The sequence below is a fragment of the Ambystoma mexicanum genome, chromosome 1p, assembly GCF_040938575.1.
Source record: "Ambystoma mexicanum isolate Mex_15411 chromosome 1p, UKY_AmexF1_1, whole genome shotgun sequence".
Lineage (NCBI taxonomy): Eukaryota > Metazoa > Chordata > Amphibia > Caudata > Ambystomatidae > Ambystoma > Ambystoma mexicanum.
The window spans coordinates 197,537,031-197,555,257 of record NC_090921.1 but is presented as its reverse complement, the minus strand read 5'-3'; the positions used below and the strand labels follow the sequence as shown (position 1 = coordinate 197,555,257).

At 43.7% G+C, this 18,227-nt stretch overlaps 1 protein-coding gene across 1 annotated transcript in view; it reads right to left on the bottom strand.

The window, feature by feature from the left end:
• LOC138466421 (extracellular calcium-sensing receptor-like) overlaps nt 1–18,227 on the bottom strand; it is a 193,713-nt gene that overhangs the window by 24,693 nt on the left and 150,793 nt on the right. The window contains exon 5 of the mRNA XM_069607229.1: nt 16,216–16,443. Within this exon, the coding sequence (XP_069463330.1) occupies nt 16,216–16,443 (228 nt within the window). The remainder of the gene's footprint in view (nt 1–16,215; nt 16,444–18,227) is intronic.

Sequence of the window (18,227 nt, the reverse complement as noted above, 5' to 3'; positions counted from 1 at the left end):
TAATAAGCAACCGTTTCCGACTATGGCCCTCATTACGACCCTGGCGGAGATCCATGGTGCAATATGCACCATGGAGCATGGCGGAAAGCTGCCGATACCGCCATGGGGGTTGGCGGATTTACCGCCCCATTCCGACCTTGGCGGGGCGGTAAATCCCCAATCCCCATTTTACCCTTCCCCATTCCCATTTTTGCCCCATAGGGTATAATGGGAGTGGGGAAGGCGTTAATTACGCCACCGTAAAATACGGTGGCGTAATTAACATCAAGGTCCCGTAGCGCCATGGATTTCTCCGCCCGGAAAAACCAGGCGGAAAAAGGCTCCATGGCGCTACGGGAACTCGTAGTAAGGCGGACGGGTCCGCCACGATTACCGCTGGCGTAATCCCACTCCGCCACGGTCGTAATGAGGCCCTATGTCTTTTAGTTTTTTCGCAAGTTGTATTTACAGCATGTATTTTTTTCTGCCATTGTCTCTGTTACGATAATCGCAAGACATTCCATCACGGTGTCCTCAGTCACTTGACAACTTCTTGTGCCTAAAAGCTTGTGTATAGTGCAGAAAAGTTGGACCGTATCACATAAAGTGGCTTTTGATTTAATTGTGTCACAATTAATTATTTGCTATGTGTCTATCGTTCCTGTCTCCATAGCATGCTGTTCAGGAGGTGCGTTTGCATGTATGAGGTAATGAGCCCCAGAGTACGGGATGACGTGCGAGTGCTTTGCTTTCCCTGTGCTACTCTAAATTCATTAATACACAGTTATGAACCCTCCCAATGGTATGTATTTTGCCAACCTCTGAAGCCTGAAAAGTAGATTCACAGAGGTTTGACATGTGGCAAACTTTGCACCAGACCTGCAGATGACCTAGCCTGCTGTTAAATCTGTTACCAGTTTAATGGTATCCACTACAGAGTGTGTTTACTTTCTGAATTTGAGACCATTCAGACATGTAATTGCTCATGTTTCTAAAGCCATTGAGATACCTGTTGCTGGTAAAATAGCTGAGGTAGCTCAGTGGGTTGAGTGCTTGCTGCTGCAATGTGCGTGTGATCTGCAAGTTGCAGGTTTGAATCCCCGCAAGGCCAACTCATGCTTTCATCCAGGTTGGGTGATATTGTATGTATATTTGTTCTATATAAAGCGGTTAAGCGTAAGTGCTATATAATAACACATTATTATTATTTGGTCTTGAACGTCTGCTTGCATTCACAGTAATTTGGTGAGATGGGCCTTTACACACTGATATTAATGATATATTTGTTGACCCATTCTTGTATGAAATGTATATCACATTAAAGTGATATTGTAGCCACAATTTTCGTAGTCTACCCTGGAACAATGCTAGGTGATGACACTTCCTGTTTTGTTAAGGGGTGAAATGTCATCTTCCATTGCTTCCTGTGATGTCAATTTGGGGTGGGATCAAACAACATCTCTTCATGTGATGTCATCAGTGGTCAAGGGTTGTGTGATGTCACTTCCGCTACCCCTAGTATTTTGGTGAAATGACATCCCTGAGCATGGGCCATCAATGACAAAATGGCACTAGCAATAGATGTACTTGATGATGAGTTGCCATTTAGCAAATTGGGGATTTCATAGTGTGCGTCACATTCCGTGGGTCCAATTCACAAAATATTTTCGTACTGAAAGTAAAGAAATGGTGAAAAAGATTTTGATATTCTAAATGACAGTGAAAATGAATGGAATGGAATGTTACTAGAAATATATACGAAAGGTTTGTTCTCGATTATCATTTATGTGATAAAAATGTGTTTTGGAGGTTTGGGACTATTTGACCTATAACATTTGACCTAATCAAATTTGATCGCAACCCCCCCACTTCCCGTGAACCTAATCTATATGCTTACCCATTTATTCGCATATGTATATGTGGGGAGTAAAGTTAATAAAAATGTCGAGGTGTAAGACAGGGGGTTGTGGGTGGTCTCCTCCCCCCACATATGTATATATGTGAACACATGAGAAAAAAATTGTCTTTTGGTGGTCAGACTTTTCAACTCAGTAATTTCACGCAGAACCCTCAGAAATTACCTTTTTTTTTATATATTTCTACCATGACTTTAATTGTTGAAATCAATTAAGAACAAATGTTTAAACAAAATGTAAGCAAATGGTATTGCTGTAATACCACTGGCAGTATTCCAGGGATACCATTACGATGGAACTGGACTTGGTGCTAGCTTTGGTTTGGGTGGATTTTCTGAAATACAGTGGCAGAGGTGGCATTTTCCTCATGTCGATTTTCACACAGAAAATGTGCCCAATTCATAATGAGGCCCTGAGTATGATAAAGATCTCTGGAGTACAGTGATGCTCATGTTCTGATCCTCCCTTTGGCAACATTATGGTTCGATGGCATGTGCAGACACGGGCTTGTCATGTAGTCTGTGTAGATTATACCCTGTCTATTACAGGCATATCCACTGTGGGAGAGAAAACCTGTCCTGAGATGCAGAAAGATGCAGCAGCAGCAGCAGAGAGAAGTGTTGGATTCAAAATCAAATTATCTGCTTATAAGCAAACTTACCCCTTAAACACCGTGTATGCATTTATCTGTCATATCTGTTTTTACTGAGTCTCCTTAAGTCTAAAGAAGTTTAGTTTATTTTTTAATATATATAGGCCTGACATTTCCTTTATTTATAGAAGTCATTTCAAGTCTAATTTCTTTAGACTAGCATGTATTTTCCATGGAGATTTGTAAACACTGCTGGCATTTTAAAGCAATAAGAGACAACATGCATATGTACATAGCACCTTCATTTTTAGAGGGACATTTACACTGAAATGTATTTTTAAATTAGGACACAAATATGGACAGTCATATACTCATTCCTCTTCAACATTAAACTTTTACTGATTTCTCTGGCTTTAGAACCCCTTATTACATTTCCACTCATTGATAAATGGCACAGTTTCAGTTCTCTCTACCCATTTCTACTGGCCCCGGATGGGAGTGGAAGTGGAGTAACACTGCAGGACCTGCCCAACTTGTCAGTTGTCTGGCAATACTGGAGGCAGTGTCATTGCCCCACTGCAGCCATTGCCACCAATTGGCACGCTGTTTGAGAGGGTGGGCATCGACATTGTTGGTCCCCTTGACCCTCCCACTTCAGATGGACATCGTTTCATCTTGGTCTTGGTTGATCATGCCACCAGGTACGCTGAGGCTATACCCCTTCAGACTGTTACTGCCAAGGTGGTTGCCAGGGCTCTCCTGGGAATTTTCACCTGTGTTGGATTCCCTAAGGAGCTTGTCTCTGACAGAGGATCCAACTTCATGTCTAGTTACATGAAAACCATGCGGAAAGAGTGCGGGGTAACCTACAAGTTCTCCACGTCTTACCATCTCCAGACCAATGGTCTGGTTATGAGATTTACGACAACTCTCAAGGGCATGCTATGCGCTTTGGAAGAGCCAATAAGGAGGAAATAGGATCTTTGTCTGCTGGAGAAAGTCGAGAACGCCGACGCGCCGAGGAGCATCCGCTGGTGGGTTTCCCGCCACCTGACGACCATAGAGACGACGGACAACTCGACGCCCTTGCTGGTCCTGAACTATCGTCATCGAGGTGCCCCGCGTGCCTCTTCCTTGCAGGACGCCAACGCTCCGTCGTCGCTGAGCACACCTAGGAACGAAGCTGCCACCTCGCCGCCATCATTCACCCCTTTCTCCTCGTGGGATCTTATCGATCCGTGGCTCCTCCATTAAAGGGAGCCGCTCAAGAAGGATCTGTCGACGACCCGACGACAAAATCTGCTATTCCAGGTACATTGGGGTTGTAGAACTATTTTAGAAGGAAATAAGACTCTTTTGAACAATGTATGGAATGGGTTTATACGGTTTATCTTTATTTATAGGTTGCCCAGGTGGGGGGATCTCCACACAGAATTGTGCCTAGTTAGTAGGGGTCAATATTCTGCCAATTGTTCTAACCAACTGCTTTCCTCCTCTATCATTGTTGGTTACTTTTATTCCTCGATCTGTGTGACATTTGACCAGAGTATAGCTGATGCACTTTAATCAAATCTGATAATAGTTGTGGTACTACTTTAGAACTGTATATATTTGCCATTGTAGATTTTCTGAGCACAAATTGAGTTGTTGTGATAGTGTACATAACTTTGAATATTAATTATATAAAGGCTGTGTTTTAACTAACTAATACAGTGTGTGGACATTCCTTTGTGGGGGTTTGGGGACTACATTGTACTTAAGAACCAGCCTGCATCGCCTCCTGGGAAGCTAGTCCTTGATTGCTCGTCCATTGCTCCTTATAGAGAATCTTGGTTGGGGTCCTCTGTGCCTCTCCTCTACCATATAGAGAGCAGAAGTACATACCCCCCCCTCCAGTCTTTACGCAGGGTCCAGGTGAATTATGAAATATAAACAGTGAACCAGGAAGTGCATATTGCAAAAGGTCACCACCATTTTCTTCTAAAAAGGCAATGTACAGAATATTTTAATAATTATTTTGTATTTGTACTCATGCACCCTTAGCCTGAACATGATGGTGTACTGTTCCTCTATGAATTGTTTCACAATTTGTTTATTTTCATGAGAAAACATAATGTATGCTATATATTCGATGTTGCAGAAATATTGAGGCATGTTTTATTTTTAAGATATGATAAGGTGTTTTACATACTATACATTTATATTTATCTCGGATTGTGAACTGAATAAACATGCATTTTCATTTAGAACAGGTGGTTGACACCTGTGTGTCAAGACTTACTGAGAATTCATGATAAAAATCAGTCATTCATTTTGGTGACAGAAAATTCAAAATATGTATTTAAATATCAATGGAATGTCTACAATCATTCTGTTTCACCTCATAATTATTTTGTTCATGTAATCATTGATGTATGTTCAGTTAGTTTCCCATAACCTACTGGAACCCGCATAATGGGCTTCTGCCAAGGCTGGACTGGCCTACAGGGAATTCTGGAGATTTCCCAGTGGGCCTCTGTACTTTGGGCCTAGTTTGTAGTTTATTGTCAAATGTTCTCATAGGAAAAGGGTAGGGCTTGCTTAAAATGTGCAATATGGGCCACTTTCAAAAAATGTCCAGGGCCTCTTTTGGTTCCAAGTCCACTCCTGGCTTCTTCAAACTTGCACATAAGGGCCCGGTGGCGTTGGTGGAGGCCGATAAACCACTCACCTTCCACCTCTGATGTAGTGACCATTGAATGGAAACTTCCCATGCTGAATATTTCAGTTTCCATTATAAAATTGGTACCACACGTCTCCAGACGCCCTACTTCCTCTCAGTTCCACCGGGAAGTACTGGATTTGTATCAGTTCTTTCAACATACATTTCCTATAACACATTTTTCTCCCAATATTATTATTTTATTTTACATTGCTGCTTTCCTGCAGAATACTGAGGAGATATTACCCGAGCTTGAGGGCCGACCCCGTTGATAACTGACCACCATCTAAGTTGAGGTTCCCCTAATGAGGACGACAGTGCCGTTACCGGCAGGATCACCCTGCCACCAAGGCTACTATTGCCATTTGCACCGATGTAGTTATCCACGCGGTGCTAATGGTGTTTATTATTTAAAAGAAACATACCTTTTCTGCGCCGCCTGGTGCTGCGTCCTGGTACCCAGTCCTGTGGGATGTTTCAACCCACGCATCCAAGCCATACAACATCATGGTGCATTACTGACATGGGGAACATCATAATGGCCGCCGGAAAGCATTCCGCTGGCCAGAAATCACCAGAAAGTGCGCAGTGAGAACCTGACAGACAGGCTGCCATCTTCTTTTGCCTTTGTCAGTGTTAATACAGGAGACCATTGCCAGCCCCATGCTTTGGCTGCCCACAGAACAAGAGCAGACAAACGAATACAGAGCTGTTCAAAAATTCATTTCTTGACTGTCAAAATTGCTAAAATCATGGGCATGAAACCACCCAAAAAATCCAACTTCCGGTTGGGTGTTCTACATTATTCGACTGCAGAATCCACATCAATACAATGTTAGCAAGGATCATATTGTTACGCTCACCTGGCTCCCACAGAGGCATCGATCGGAACTGGACAGCTGCGGTCTCCACCAATGTGACGCGTAGGGCCGAGATAACGGACTGGACTGGCCCACCTAGCTTCATTTGCCTGGCCCGTAGGAATATTCTTCTGCAAATGGAGAAAGGGAATTAACCACCCGTGGAGTTGAGCGTAAATCCCCCCACCCCCGCTGTTCTTCCCACAGATCACCTTTGATGTCCCCTCTTATAGTCTCATCTGATGGTTTGAAAGGATGAGCTCTCCATCCTGCATTGAGCGCAGGGGTGCGTTGATAACCAGTTGCTTCACTGGCTCGAAGGAATTGGTGAGTTCCAGAACAATATTGACTCCGAGATTCCAGGCAAGACGCCGTAAGTATAAAGTTCGCAAGAGTTCAAATGCCTGACTTTCACTCTTGTCCGATTCCTTGCAGGTTGCAGCTTGACCCTAATGAAGAGTTCCTTGTGGCAACCGGTAGTATTCTGGTAAGGATTTGTATTTTCCAGCACAGTTTGATAAAATAATGTCAATATGTAACCTGTTGCTTTCTCCCTTATTCAGGTGCTGAGAGAAAGTATGAAGTCTCGGGGAATAATACCTCTGGCGGTAAAATCAGGTAAGTCTATTGTGGTGAGGAGGGTTCCCTTGTTAGCCCCTTTGTTTCACCTTGCTGTCCTTTTGTTTCCCCTTAGGGGCTGGGGTTCGGTGAAGATGCAGTGGAAACTGTGCCGACCCGTGAAGAGGAATAGTACCCCCGGTGGTAAAATCAGGTAAGTCTATGGGGGGGTAACTAATATTCCTCTGTGTATTCCCTTGGTTCACCTTGCTGTTCTTGTCTTCTCCTTAGGTGCCGGAGTGCGGCGGGAACATGCAGGAGGATGTGGTGGAATGTGAAGATGCTGCGAAGGCTGGTGAGTTCAGCGCGGCGCTGCAGCAGGCGAGGCGACGCGCATACATAACTTCTTTCTTACAGCTCAGAGGCACGATGGATCGGGAATTCAGATAAGGATCAAAGGTATTGCTCTTGTTCTAACCTTTTCTCCTTCTTTCTCCCTTTTTCTAGGAGCTCCAAACTCGAGGCGGGCGTGGCAGAAGGCTGGATGCAGACTTGCAGGCACGGTGAGCGTTACGCTGCTGGATGCAGAATAACACGAAGCATGTGCTGCTCTTTGGGCGTGGTTTAAATAGCCTCAAAAGTAGTCCTAGGTAAGTATTCCTCCCCAGCCCCGCCCGAGTAAAAAAATAGTCCCTAAGTAAAGTAGTCCCTTCCAAGCCTCCTTTGGCTTGGAACTCTTGCAGCATGGTCTGCATCAGGTAAGTTTGCAGCATGGTCTGCATCAGGTAAGTTTTAATCTATGAACCTGGTGCCTATGGCGCCAGGACTGACTCTCCATATGAGCCTGGTGCCATAAGCACCAGGACTGGACACAAATAGCCCCTAGCAGGGGTTGTTGGGCTTGCTTGGGATAACTTGATGCCTGCTTCCGGGGTTGCTGGACTTGGTCTGGGTCCCCGAGGGTAGGCACCATGACACATATGCTATCAAGTAAAATCCCCTTTTTGAAATGTATTAAGTTAAGGCAGTTGTCAAAAATGGGTGCAATACCGGTGCCCGCCACTGACCGGCGCTAGCGATCTAAATTCTGACAGGAGACTTGTATTTCAGGAGCCAAACAGTGAACCTGAGTTAGCTGGGACTTCAAAGGCGTGCTTGTCCATGAGAAGTCTCCACACCTAGTATTCTCAGCAAGAAGGCAGGAAATCACGTGGTTCTGTGAATCAGATGGAGAGTGGCACCCTGGACTGATGCCCTGCTAGCAGGAAAAAACAGACAAAGGATTACTTCAGCTGAATAGGGTATGCTGATTTTGGGTGGAACTGTCAACACTGCTCTGGGGGAAGGCAAGACATTTGACCTCTGAGCCAAGCCAAGATTCTAGGGGCGGGGACAAACAAATGGGTGTACTGCAGTGGAGGCAAATGTATGTTGTATTAAATTGCTTATTAAATATTGTATCAAGCTGACAGAAATGTACAATTTGGGAATTCTTAATATGAAAAATGCACCCACAATTTGAGATGAAGCTGGACGCTGTAGGATGTTCTGAGGCCAAGCCCTGTAATTATTAATATTGTAACATCTGTGTTTATGCTAAAGACCTCAAGATTTACTGCAATATGCCCAGGGAGGGTGTGTACCTCCGTGTCAGATATGATGAAAAACCAATATTGCTAAACCCATCAAAAGCGCAAAATGTTGTCACTTCTGCACCCAAGCTCTTAGAAAGATCAGAGTTGAACAGAGACCTGCCTTAATTCATCTGTGATGTGTACATGTAATTTCAACTACTTGTGTATCTGGGAAGCATGTTTGTTTATGAAAAATTGTTTTTCTAAGTAAATGCTAAGGGGAGGGACTTCAGTCAAGCCATAAACATAGCATCACTCTGATTCATCCTGACTCAATTTTCCTTTCTCCAGTCAGGGGACAGTAAATCCTTTAACCTATCAGAATCCTTAGGGGGTTGTGCATCGAAAGTCAGCCTTCCCACCCACTTTCAAAAGACATAAAAAGAACCACTGAGACCCATATAGAGACATTCATTTTCCACTCTATAATCGATGTCTGCACAGCACGCTGCCCAACCATATCCAGAACTTAGACTCCAGATAGACTCCAGAACTTGAAGCAGAGAGGCCTGAACCAAAAGCTGAATCCTTCTCAGCAGGCCTCAGAATCCAGCAACCTAACCAAACTATTAAACAGCCGGGCGAGCTGTTTGATTCTGGCTAGAACCATATCCAGACCCAGAAAGCATAGCTGTATCCAGACCCAGAAAGCAGAGCTGTATCCAGACCCAGAAAGAAGAGCTGTATCCAGACCCAGACCAGACCTCTGTGCAGTGCCGATAGCAGACACAGACCAGACCGCTGTGAGCAGAACCAGTGCCAGAGACCGTCCTGGGGCGAGAGAACCGCAGCCCACCTGACCAGATCTGTGACGAGGTCCATTCCCTTCCAAAACTAGGAGTGAGTATCCAGCCAGAACTGTACAGAACCCATCTCTTAGTTTAAAGTAATCTTATTCAACCCATTTCAACCTGTCCAGAACTGCATAGAAATTGTGTTTCCATTCTGTGATTTCAAAGCTGCAAAAGTGTCATCTGTCATTCGGAAATCTTGACTTCATTCTGAAAATCTACCTCCACAAAAACGTGTGTATCTTTTGGACCGTATGTCCTAGAAGTGATATTAAAGCTAAGAACCTGGGCTTTCCAACAAACCCAAAATGACCTTCCAACTCCTTATAGTTTTTCCGTAATCGGGATTGACGCACTCGGAAAAAGAGCAGCGAATTGCAATTTGACTCAATTTCACCACTTGTAAAAATAGCTGCTTCTTGCTTTCCACTGCTGAAATTCGTTTTCACTCTTATAATCATTCCTGAATCATTTCTAGTGTTGACCTGAACTAATTCAAAGTAGCTATCACCTACCCTGAAACTCCTATAGGGAATTAAAATCATTTTTAGCATATTTTTCACTTCATTGCAACCACATTTAAAAGTATTTGGCCTGTGTTTTAAAATCATCCCTGTTTCTCTAAGCTTGCTGGGGGGAACGGGAACTGAACTGCTTCTGATTGTATTCCTGAAAACCTGTGTGCCCTCATTTCCATCTCTTCATATTGCATAGGGGGGGAGTGAGTTGTCACAAAGGAAAAAGTGATTGGATTATCTCTTGTTGAAACCATATCCAGTTTATTTCTGTGTTGCATTCTTTTCATCATTGCTTTTCCTTGAAACCATACAAAGTATTCTCTGCTACCTTATCCTTTCTATACCAACTCCTAAGTAATTAAGGAATTGTGCTACTGTAATATTATCCATTGTTGATCACTGTTCATACTCATAACTGTGCTATCAAATATTAATTTATTCATAAAAGTGATATATATATATATATATATATATATATATATATATATATATATATATATATATATATAGTTTAATTTTTCCAATAAACCTTTTTTTTTTTTTTTTTTTTTATTTACTTGTATATAATCAAAGAGAAAGATTTTTACAAGAATGACAAAGAGATCGGAGCGTGTCGTGTACAGTGTTAGTTAAACCTTTTAATTTGCAAAACAAACCTATTTCTTGGCTCAGTGAGGTCAGGGGGATTCAAAGAGAGGGATGTTATATAAGGGTTTATCATTCAGATTTAAGAACTTCACATAAAAATATATAAATAAGGGCTTCCATTGGGCATTCCAGACTAGGCATTAACTTAGTGGGATTGCTAGATTGAAGTCACTTACAGTCCGTATTCAGTGTTGATGACTGCGACATCATCAGCATTGAAAAGGCACTCCGGGAACCAGAGAGCGACGCCAGGATGTGCAGAAATAGTATATACATATATATTTTTTTACATTAAAAACACACCATTAGTACTCCTGCAAGTAACTACATGGGTGCTAAGAGGTGAGGTGGAGGAGAGGTGGGGAGGAGCGAGGTAGGGATACAGGCTCTGGCCAGCAGCAACCAGGCTTCCGGGAACACATGCGTATACCATACAGTCCAGCCCACGTTCCGAGCATCCTAATTGGCCAGCGGCCACAATCAGGGTGCTAATGGTCATAATAATTGGCTAATTTCCCCGAAAGGTTAAAGCAATGTGTCCTGAGGTCAACATCGAGCCCCTTGAGTACTGTAGCAATCCCTTTGTTTCCTGTTCACACTTCAGTGCGGAAACCAACTGTTCCATTTCTGCTTTTACATATCGTTTACCGTTTTCATGCAAAACCACAGCTTCGCATCGTACTTGTTTGCATTGTAACCATACTGTCATGTAAAGAGAAGTTAGGGTTACAATTAGTAAATCAATGCATTTGCGGGACGCGAGGGAGGATTCCTTACAGTACACCCCTCTTCCAATGGGAACATATAATAGATACCAACTGATATTGCTGACAAGCACTGCTACTTTGCTGAATTCTTCTCATTTCAGAGATTCCAAATAAGAAGTGCTATTTTCATGAAACACATATCAGAGCAACCTGAACGCTATCAACGACCATCAGTGTCATCCTAAGACATAACTATTGCCTTGAGAGAGACCCAGTATCGAAACACGTGTTGACTGTAATATGCTGTCAAGGGTAGAACAATAAACCGAGCTTTATGATGACAAACTATACGATCAATGTAATCATAATTAGTACCGAGGCTAGCGCGAACAACCAGAACCAACCAGCCAGTATCTACTAAATAAACTTCGAAGATGTTAGCCATAAAAAGCAGAATTCATTGATGGCCTTGATATCTACAATAGATAAGCCGTTTTGACCAAGCCGGTACGGTACTTTGACGTCTGTGCAGAGCCTGCTGACGCAGGTTCGAAACTCAGCCTTTCATTTTTCCGAGGTCGATAACCACACACGTGGGTAATAAAAAAGCAGTGCTCCGATTCCTGAGGGTTTGTGGCGCTATTTAAATGCTAAATTATTATTTTTATTACACGTTCTTCCAGCGGCATTAACCTATACCTGCAACATGCAGCACCCCTTTGCTACTGAAGAAGTTTGTAAAGAGGGGTTATGGGCAATTTGGTGATAGGAAATAAACAGGCGAGTACTGGCGTATGGCAATAGGGCAATGCCTGACGTGCAGGCCCACAATGCTAGTGTGGGCGAGTTAGTGAGTAGACGTGCCATTATTGTGGCCTAATTGGGTGAGTTTTATGAGTTTCTTCAGTGTGCAGCTGTTAGCTTTGGCCAGTGTTATTGAACACATATACTTTATTTAATAAACATTATAGGCAGCACATTTAAAAAAAAAACAACAAAAAAAATCTACACCCTGGATACTGCTCAAACAGTCTGTTATAAAAGGAATGATTTGTCATTTGCGGCTGTGTTCCACTTTCTCATTAGTGTCCGAGCAAATTGTATGTCCGACATGACATGGAAACGAATCCAGCGAGAACAAACAGAGGACACCTTGCCATATCTGCTTTCTGTAGGCCCGAGCTGTTGACCCAGTCATTACCGAATGTGTAGGCAAAGTCGCAATCCACTGTCAATCAATAAACAAAAAGTCTAATTTAGAGAAATATCCCACAGAACGCAGAATTATGACATCCGTAAGTACACACTTACAAAAACATGTAGGACTTGGTTTGCAATGTACGTTTCTCCACGCCATGTGGCAGTCTCACATTTGCGCTTAATACTGTCCTGACATTATCCAAGAGCCCTAACCACCTCTCCAATCAAAATAATAGACAGCCAAAGGCTCCAGTGGAAAGAAGTACTGTCTTGGTGAAGGGCATGCCACTTTCCTTGACCCCTGTTGGCAGCACGGCACTGTGGCCATCAGACGCTAATTCTTGTACCCCAAAAATTGACTCTATTAGCAATATACTTCTGCTCTAAACAGTAAATGAAGTGAGCGAATACAACAGAGCAGACATGGTCAAAGTGCACTATTTCTTAATCAAAATGTGAGAACAATGCAAGTAAACCAATGCAAACTTCCAGTGCTGCTTCTGCCTGGTGCCTTCAATGGAAGACTTGGTTTTGTTTTTGTATAGCTATAACAGCATGAACATGTCTCATTTAATGTAGCATCTTGACCAATAATCAGAATGCCCTCTAATGCAAGTGGGACATAATTAGCTTATGCTAATCATGAACCGGAATCTGTGCTTTAATGGATGTTAGCACCCTGATAGGGGAATCCAGCCAATCAGGTGGCTAGGAACGCAGGCTTCAATCAGCGATGAAAGCCTGGGTTCCATGCTGCCTGACAGCCCCCCTTCCCCCCCCCACCATCTTCCCTTTTTTTTTCTTTCCCCTCCACCCTACTCACCATATTTCTGCTGCGGCTTGCCGCCGCTCCTTCCCTTTGCCTCCCGCAGGCTGCCATGGAAAGGGAAGAGGGGCTCGGAGTCCCGGCCTTCCTTTTACATAGTTGCCATCTTGGCAAAGTACTTTCCTTTATTTGTTTCGTCACGTTGAACGAAGGAAAACACATTTTTTTTTTTTTAGCATCCATGGTTACTGCTTTGGCAATCCAGGGTTCTAATAGCCTCAATCCCCAGTTCCAAGGGCCGGGACGATAAGTTGGGCTGCAGGGCTGTTACCCCCATTCCATTCCTTGGAACGGCAGATTAACGTTGTTGTAAAGGATGTTAGTTTGGAAATGTGATTGGTCTGCTGAAATGTGGCTCATTATTACTTTGACAAAAGAGTAAAATGACACATATCTGAACAATTTATGCCAATTTCTATGCATACAAGATTCATTTTTGATTGTAAACAAATATTTTTCTAAAGTAGATTGTTTTGGCAAGTCTGCCCATGGCAATGCTTGTAACCTCACATATAAATTAAGCATTGAGCACAGGTCCAAGTTGGCCGGCCAGGCAGTGCACACGGCAGAAATTGCAAATTTGAAATACTGTTTTATGCCTCCACATGTTTAATGGGGTAAATGCAGAGACCTTATGTAACTGCATCATGTCAAAGCAGGAGTGCTTTTCTCATGTCAAATATAGGAGCATAAGCATCAACGTCTGGGTGTACCTCTGTGAATTTACGTAAGTTTATACATGAAGAAATGAACTACTGGACAGACCATAACATTTACACGATCCTAATTTGGGGCTGGTTCTTCTAATCTATAGATCCCAGATCTATCCACGTGTGTGCACTCTGCCGGTCCCTATGGTTCAGAGCAGAGGAGAGTAGGGGCCTGTTTAGGTTCAGAGCACCAGAAAGTCAGTGCGTACTTAATGGCGTTAACTGAACAGTATTCAGTATTCATTTAAGTTGGTGCGAGCAAATACATACTATTTGCCCAGACAATCGCCTAAAGATCAAAGGTAATGTTATTGTTCACATCGAGTTGTCACAAGAATATCAGTATTCTGACCAAAATAGACAGTAAAAACACCTACTAAACATAGTCAATTTTAAGCAATAACATAAAGTTAATAATGGAAATACATGAATATAATTAAACCAATAGAAACAAATTAAATTGTTACATGACAATACTGTGTAAAGTTGTACAAAACCAGTGCAAATATACAGTAGCAGCCTGCCCAACTTCCTACCACTTTTCATAGGATGCCATAATCGGGCGAAAAGAGTTGTACAGGGCCGCGTTATCAACTATTGGTCCAACTCCCCTTTGCAAAAATCTTTGTGGCGGGAAAAGTTAATTACACATGGGAGTCATGCCACCTATTAGGCCGACTCTAATTTTCAACAGTCCTCCTACCACAGTTCACTAATGTTTTAGGTAGTTGATGGGGCATGCGGCTGTGTGCCTTGCCACGGCCCATGTTTCGCTGAACATTCTGTTCATTTTGATTTATGTATTTGTTTAGTTTGACTCCTCTTTCTTTCTGAGACCTCCCAGCATCCTCCCCTGCATGCTTCCTGGTTGTCCCCACCTCCCTTCCCGCCCAAACACTGTTTGGCCAATGTGGCCTGCTTAGGATATTCTCTCATGGCAGCCCCTGCCCGTGCAGCCCTCGGCTAAGCACCCCAAGGCAAGGGCCACTCCTGAAGAAGCAGCTTCGGTCTATGTTTGCAGGTGTTTGCCTGGGAAGCCTGCTGCAGTCAATCAGCAGGGACTGACAAGGTAAGCGTGGTTTGGGAAGGGAGTACAGCCATTAATGCACTCCGGTAAAGCCCTACCACTCTTATTAAACACTAGAACGTAGATAATTTCTGTGAGTCTGTCCTATTTTGCATTTAGACCATCTTTGTTAGTGAGCCATATCTCGCATTTAGCCCACCTGTGTTAGTGAGCTATATCTTACATTTACCCCATCTGTGTTAGTGAGCCATGTCTTGCATTTAGCCCATCTGTGTTAGTCAGCTATATATCACATTTGGCCCATCTGTGTTTGGTGAGCCATATCTTGCATTTAGCCCATTTGTGTCAGTGAGTCAAAATCTTGCTTTTCACCAATCTGTGTGAGGGCACAGTTTCTTGCATTTAGCCCAATTGTGCTAGTGGGCCATATCTCACATTAATGGACCGCAAGGCACAGGGAAAGCATGACCCCTGGAGGGACCAGTTGGGTGGTAATTGTTGCACATCAGAATCTATGACAGGGGAAGGGATATGGGCCTCATTTAGTCAGAAAAGCGGGGGTAGGAAAGGTACTGCAACTAACTAACCTGACTTAAAACTCAACCTTCAGCATACACCTCTCAAACTCTGAACTAAACACAACCATACCTCTACAGAACAACAAGCCACACACACTTCACTCCACCGCAACAACAAGCACATCACAGCTCTCTTGCTCCTTTTCTCGCTCAGTCTTACTAACTTACCCGCTGCCCTCCTTGCTTTACAGATCGCCAGAGCACCAATGGACCACGCTGGTGGCAACAGAGCGCTGTATAAGAACCTTTAACATAACATATAAAAGGAGCTAATGTTATAGATTATCGTAATTCGCTGGGGATCTAGTATGTTTGAGCTTAGGCATAGCCAGTTCCCTGCCAGCCACATTTCTGGCCGATTGGAAATGAGTAATTAATCGCTGCCTACCATGCTTGCGTTTGCACTGGATCCCGTAAGGAATCCACCTGGTTTATGCTGGCGTATAAAGCCGGCGGGCTCCATAGGGATCACCAGGATTTGCACCGGCATGAATGTCAGCACAAATGCTTGGCTGGAGAGGAAAGGAGGTGGCAGAAATGCAAGTTGCATTCCTCCCCTCCTTTACACCATACACATTGATGAAAATGGGAAGCACCGTGAATTGAAAAGTCTTGTACATCCTGAAGGACGTAAAGTATTATGCAGGGCTTTTAAAGTTTCAATTCACGGTATGCCTGGCTGAAAATGGACCCCCTGTTGATATTGCGTGTGTGCGTTATATATTGTTGACACTACACACATTTAAGTCTCTTTTACATATGAAACATACTCAAGTACCTTCTTTTATGCATCCTTTATAGTACACTGGCTTACATTAGAATTTGCACCTGAAAACATTTGTGAGTTGTCCCCTTTCCTCTCATGCCAGATCAATTTTCACTGAGGTTTTCTGTTACAGATCTGAAATGCTAAATTAGGAACAGTACAGTGGAACAGAGACAGGTTACCAAGAAAAGAACCACTTCTTACCTGCTTTTCCCCAACAGCCCATTGGATGGCACTGCCATTGATCATGAAGGTTTCATCCGGAGGTGCACCAGAGTCATATGTGCCCACCTTCACTTGCCGGACGGAGCCCTCTGGAGTTTCCTGCCAGTTGACAATATCGTACCATGCTGGCGGGTTTCCATGATCATCAAAAAACCTCCCGGTGCCAAAATTTGATGGCATGTGGACATTTTTGATGCTGTGGAAAAGCTTGGGGTGGAAATACACCAACATGTTAGAGTTCTGCACGCATCCAAATTGCCAAAGAATTATTGATACCATTTGCCTGCCAAAAATGGATTTAATTTCTATCATGGCAGACGTGCCATTTTGGACAACTATTCACAATACCAACAAACACATATCCATTCTACGAGGTGAGGATTTCCAGAATGTGGTGCACGTCTTTGCTTTATCTGAAACTGATCAATTTGGGTTATATTATGTTACTGGTATGTATGCTGTGCACTGCTCCAAATCCCATGGTAGCCTGGGACCCTGATAGGTTTGGGAAAAGGAGAAGGATGAATGTGGTTAGTGAGGAGACAGTGAAAATGCTGTTGCGTTTGTATTTGTATTTTGTTTATTTATATAGCACACCGGGCCCTCCAGGCATCTGGGCGCATAACATAGTAGGCATAGTTACGATTGCCTACATAGAATAGTAGACTCTAACCTCTTACAATAAACATGCAGGTAGGACTCAGGTAAGACACCAATATTTGTAATATAACATGTACAGGCATGAGGGATATGCAGACAGTTCCTCTAACCAATGGAGCATAGGAGTATAGGAAGCTCCAACAGGGAGTATACATACCAGTTAAATAATCAGCATACTAGAGATGGATGCAAAGGGGAATACACACATTATATAAATACATCAACGTTCTATGGTGTGTGACAGAATGGTGAAAGCCAAAGAGTGACATCAGAAGTCTCATATGTTTTGTGCGGATAGCCATCCTTTAGTTTTGTTCTTGAAGACTTGGAAGGAAGGCTCAGATCTAATAGCATTAGGAAGGGTATTCCATAGCTTAGAGACAAGGAACGGGAAGCTAGCGCCACCCACTTTTTGAAGTTTAAACCTAGGGATGTGTAAACTGTGCATTTGGGTTGCTCTCATGGTTCCTTTTCACTGCTCGACAAGTGGACCCCTACTCTTGCCGGGCGTTGGAGATTCCCAAGTCCTGTTCTTCTTCTTCACCCTTGTCAGTTGCTCCAACTGCTTTCACCGGGCATTCTCGGAGATAGTGACCTGCCTTACCACAGTGCAAACAAAGCTGATGCTGTCTACTTTTCTCCCTTTCTGCCTTGGTGAGTGGACTCTGCAAGCCTCTGATTTGCATTGGCTCAAACTGATCATGTCATTTGGTTTGATTCTCACAGGGTCACATGTAGACCGACTGCCACTCGGCCTTGGCACCACTCCTGACCACGTCCAGCAATTCTTTGACCCCGCTCCTAATAAAGTGTCATGCAATATTCTGCCAGTATTGAGGCCTGCTGCCCCTGCCAACACTGCTGCGCCTGTCTCTAGGGCTGCTGCCCCAGGTAAAAGTGTTGCGCAATGTACCGTGGTGCCTGCTTATATGACTGCTGCCCCTGCTAATACTGTTGCGCCTTGTACTCTGTTGCCTGTCTCTATGATTGCTGCCCCAGGTAAAAGTGTTGCGCCCTGTACCTTGTTGCCTGCTTATTTGACTGCTGCCCCTGCTAATACTGTTGCGCCTTGTACTTTGTTGCCTGTCTCTATGATTGCTGCCCCAGGTAAAAGTGTTGCGCCCTGTACCTTGGTGCCTGCTTATATGACTGCTGCCCCTGCTAATACTGTTGCGCCTTGTACTTTGTTGCCGGTCTCCATGACTGCTGCCCCTGGTATTAATGCTGCCCCCGGCCCTGTACCACCAACTCGCACTGTGACAACTCCAGCCACCACCGACCACACCCTGCAACCTAAGGACACCACACTATACTGTGCCCTAGTTAACGCA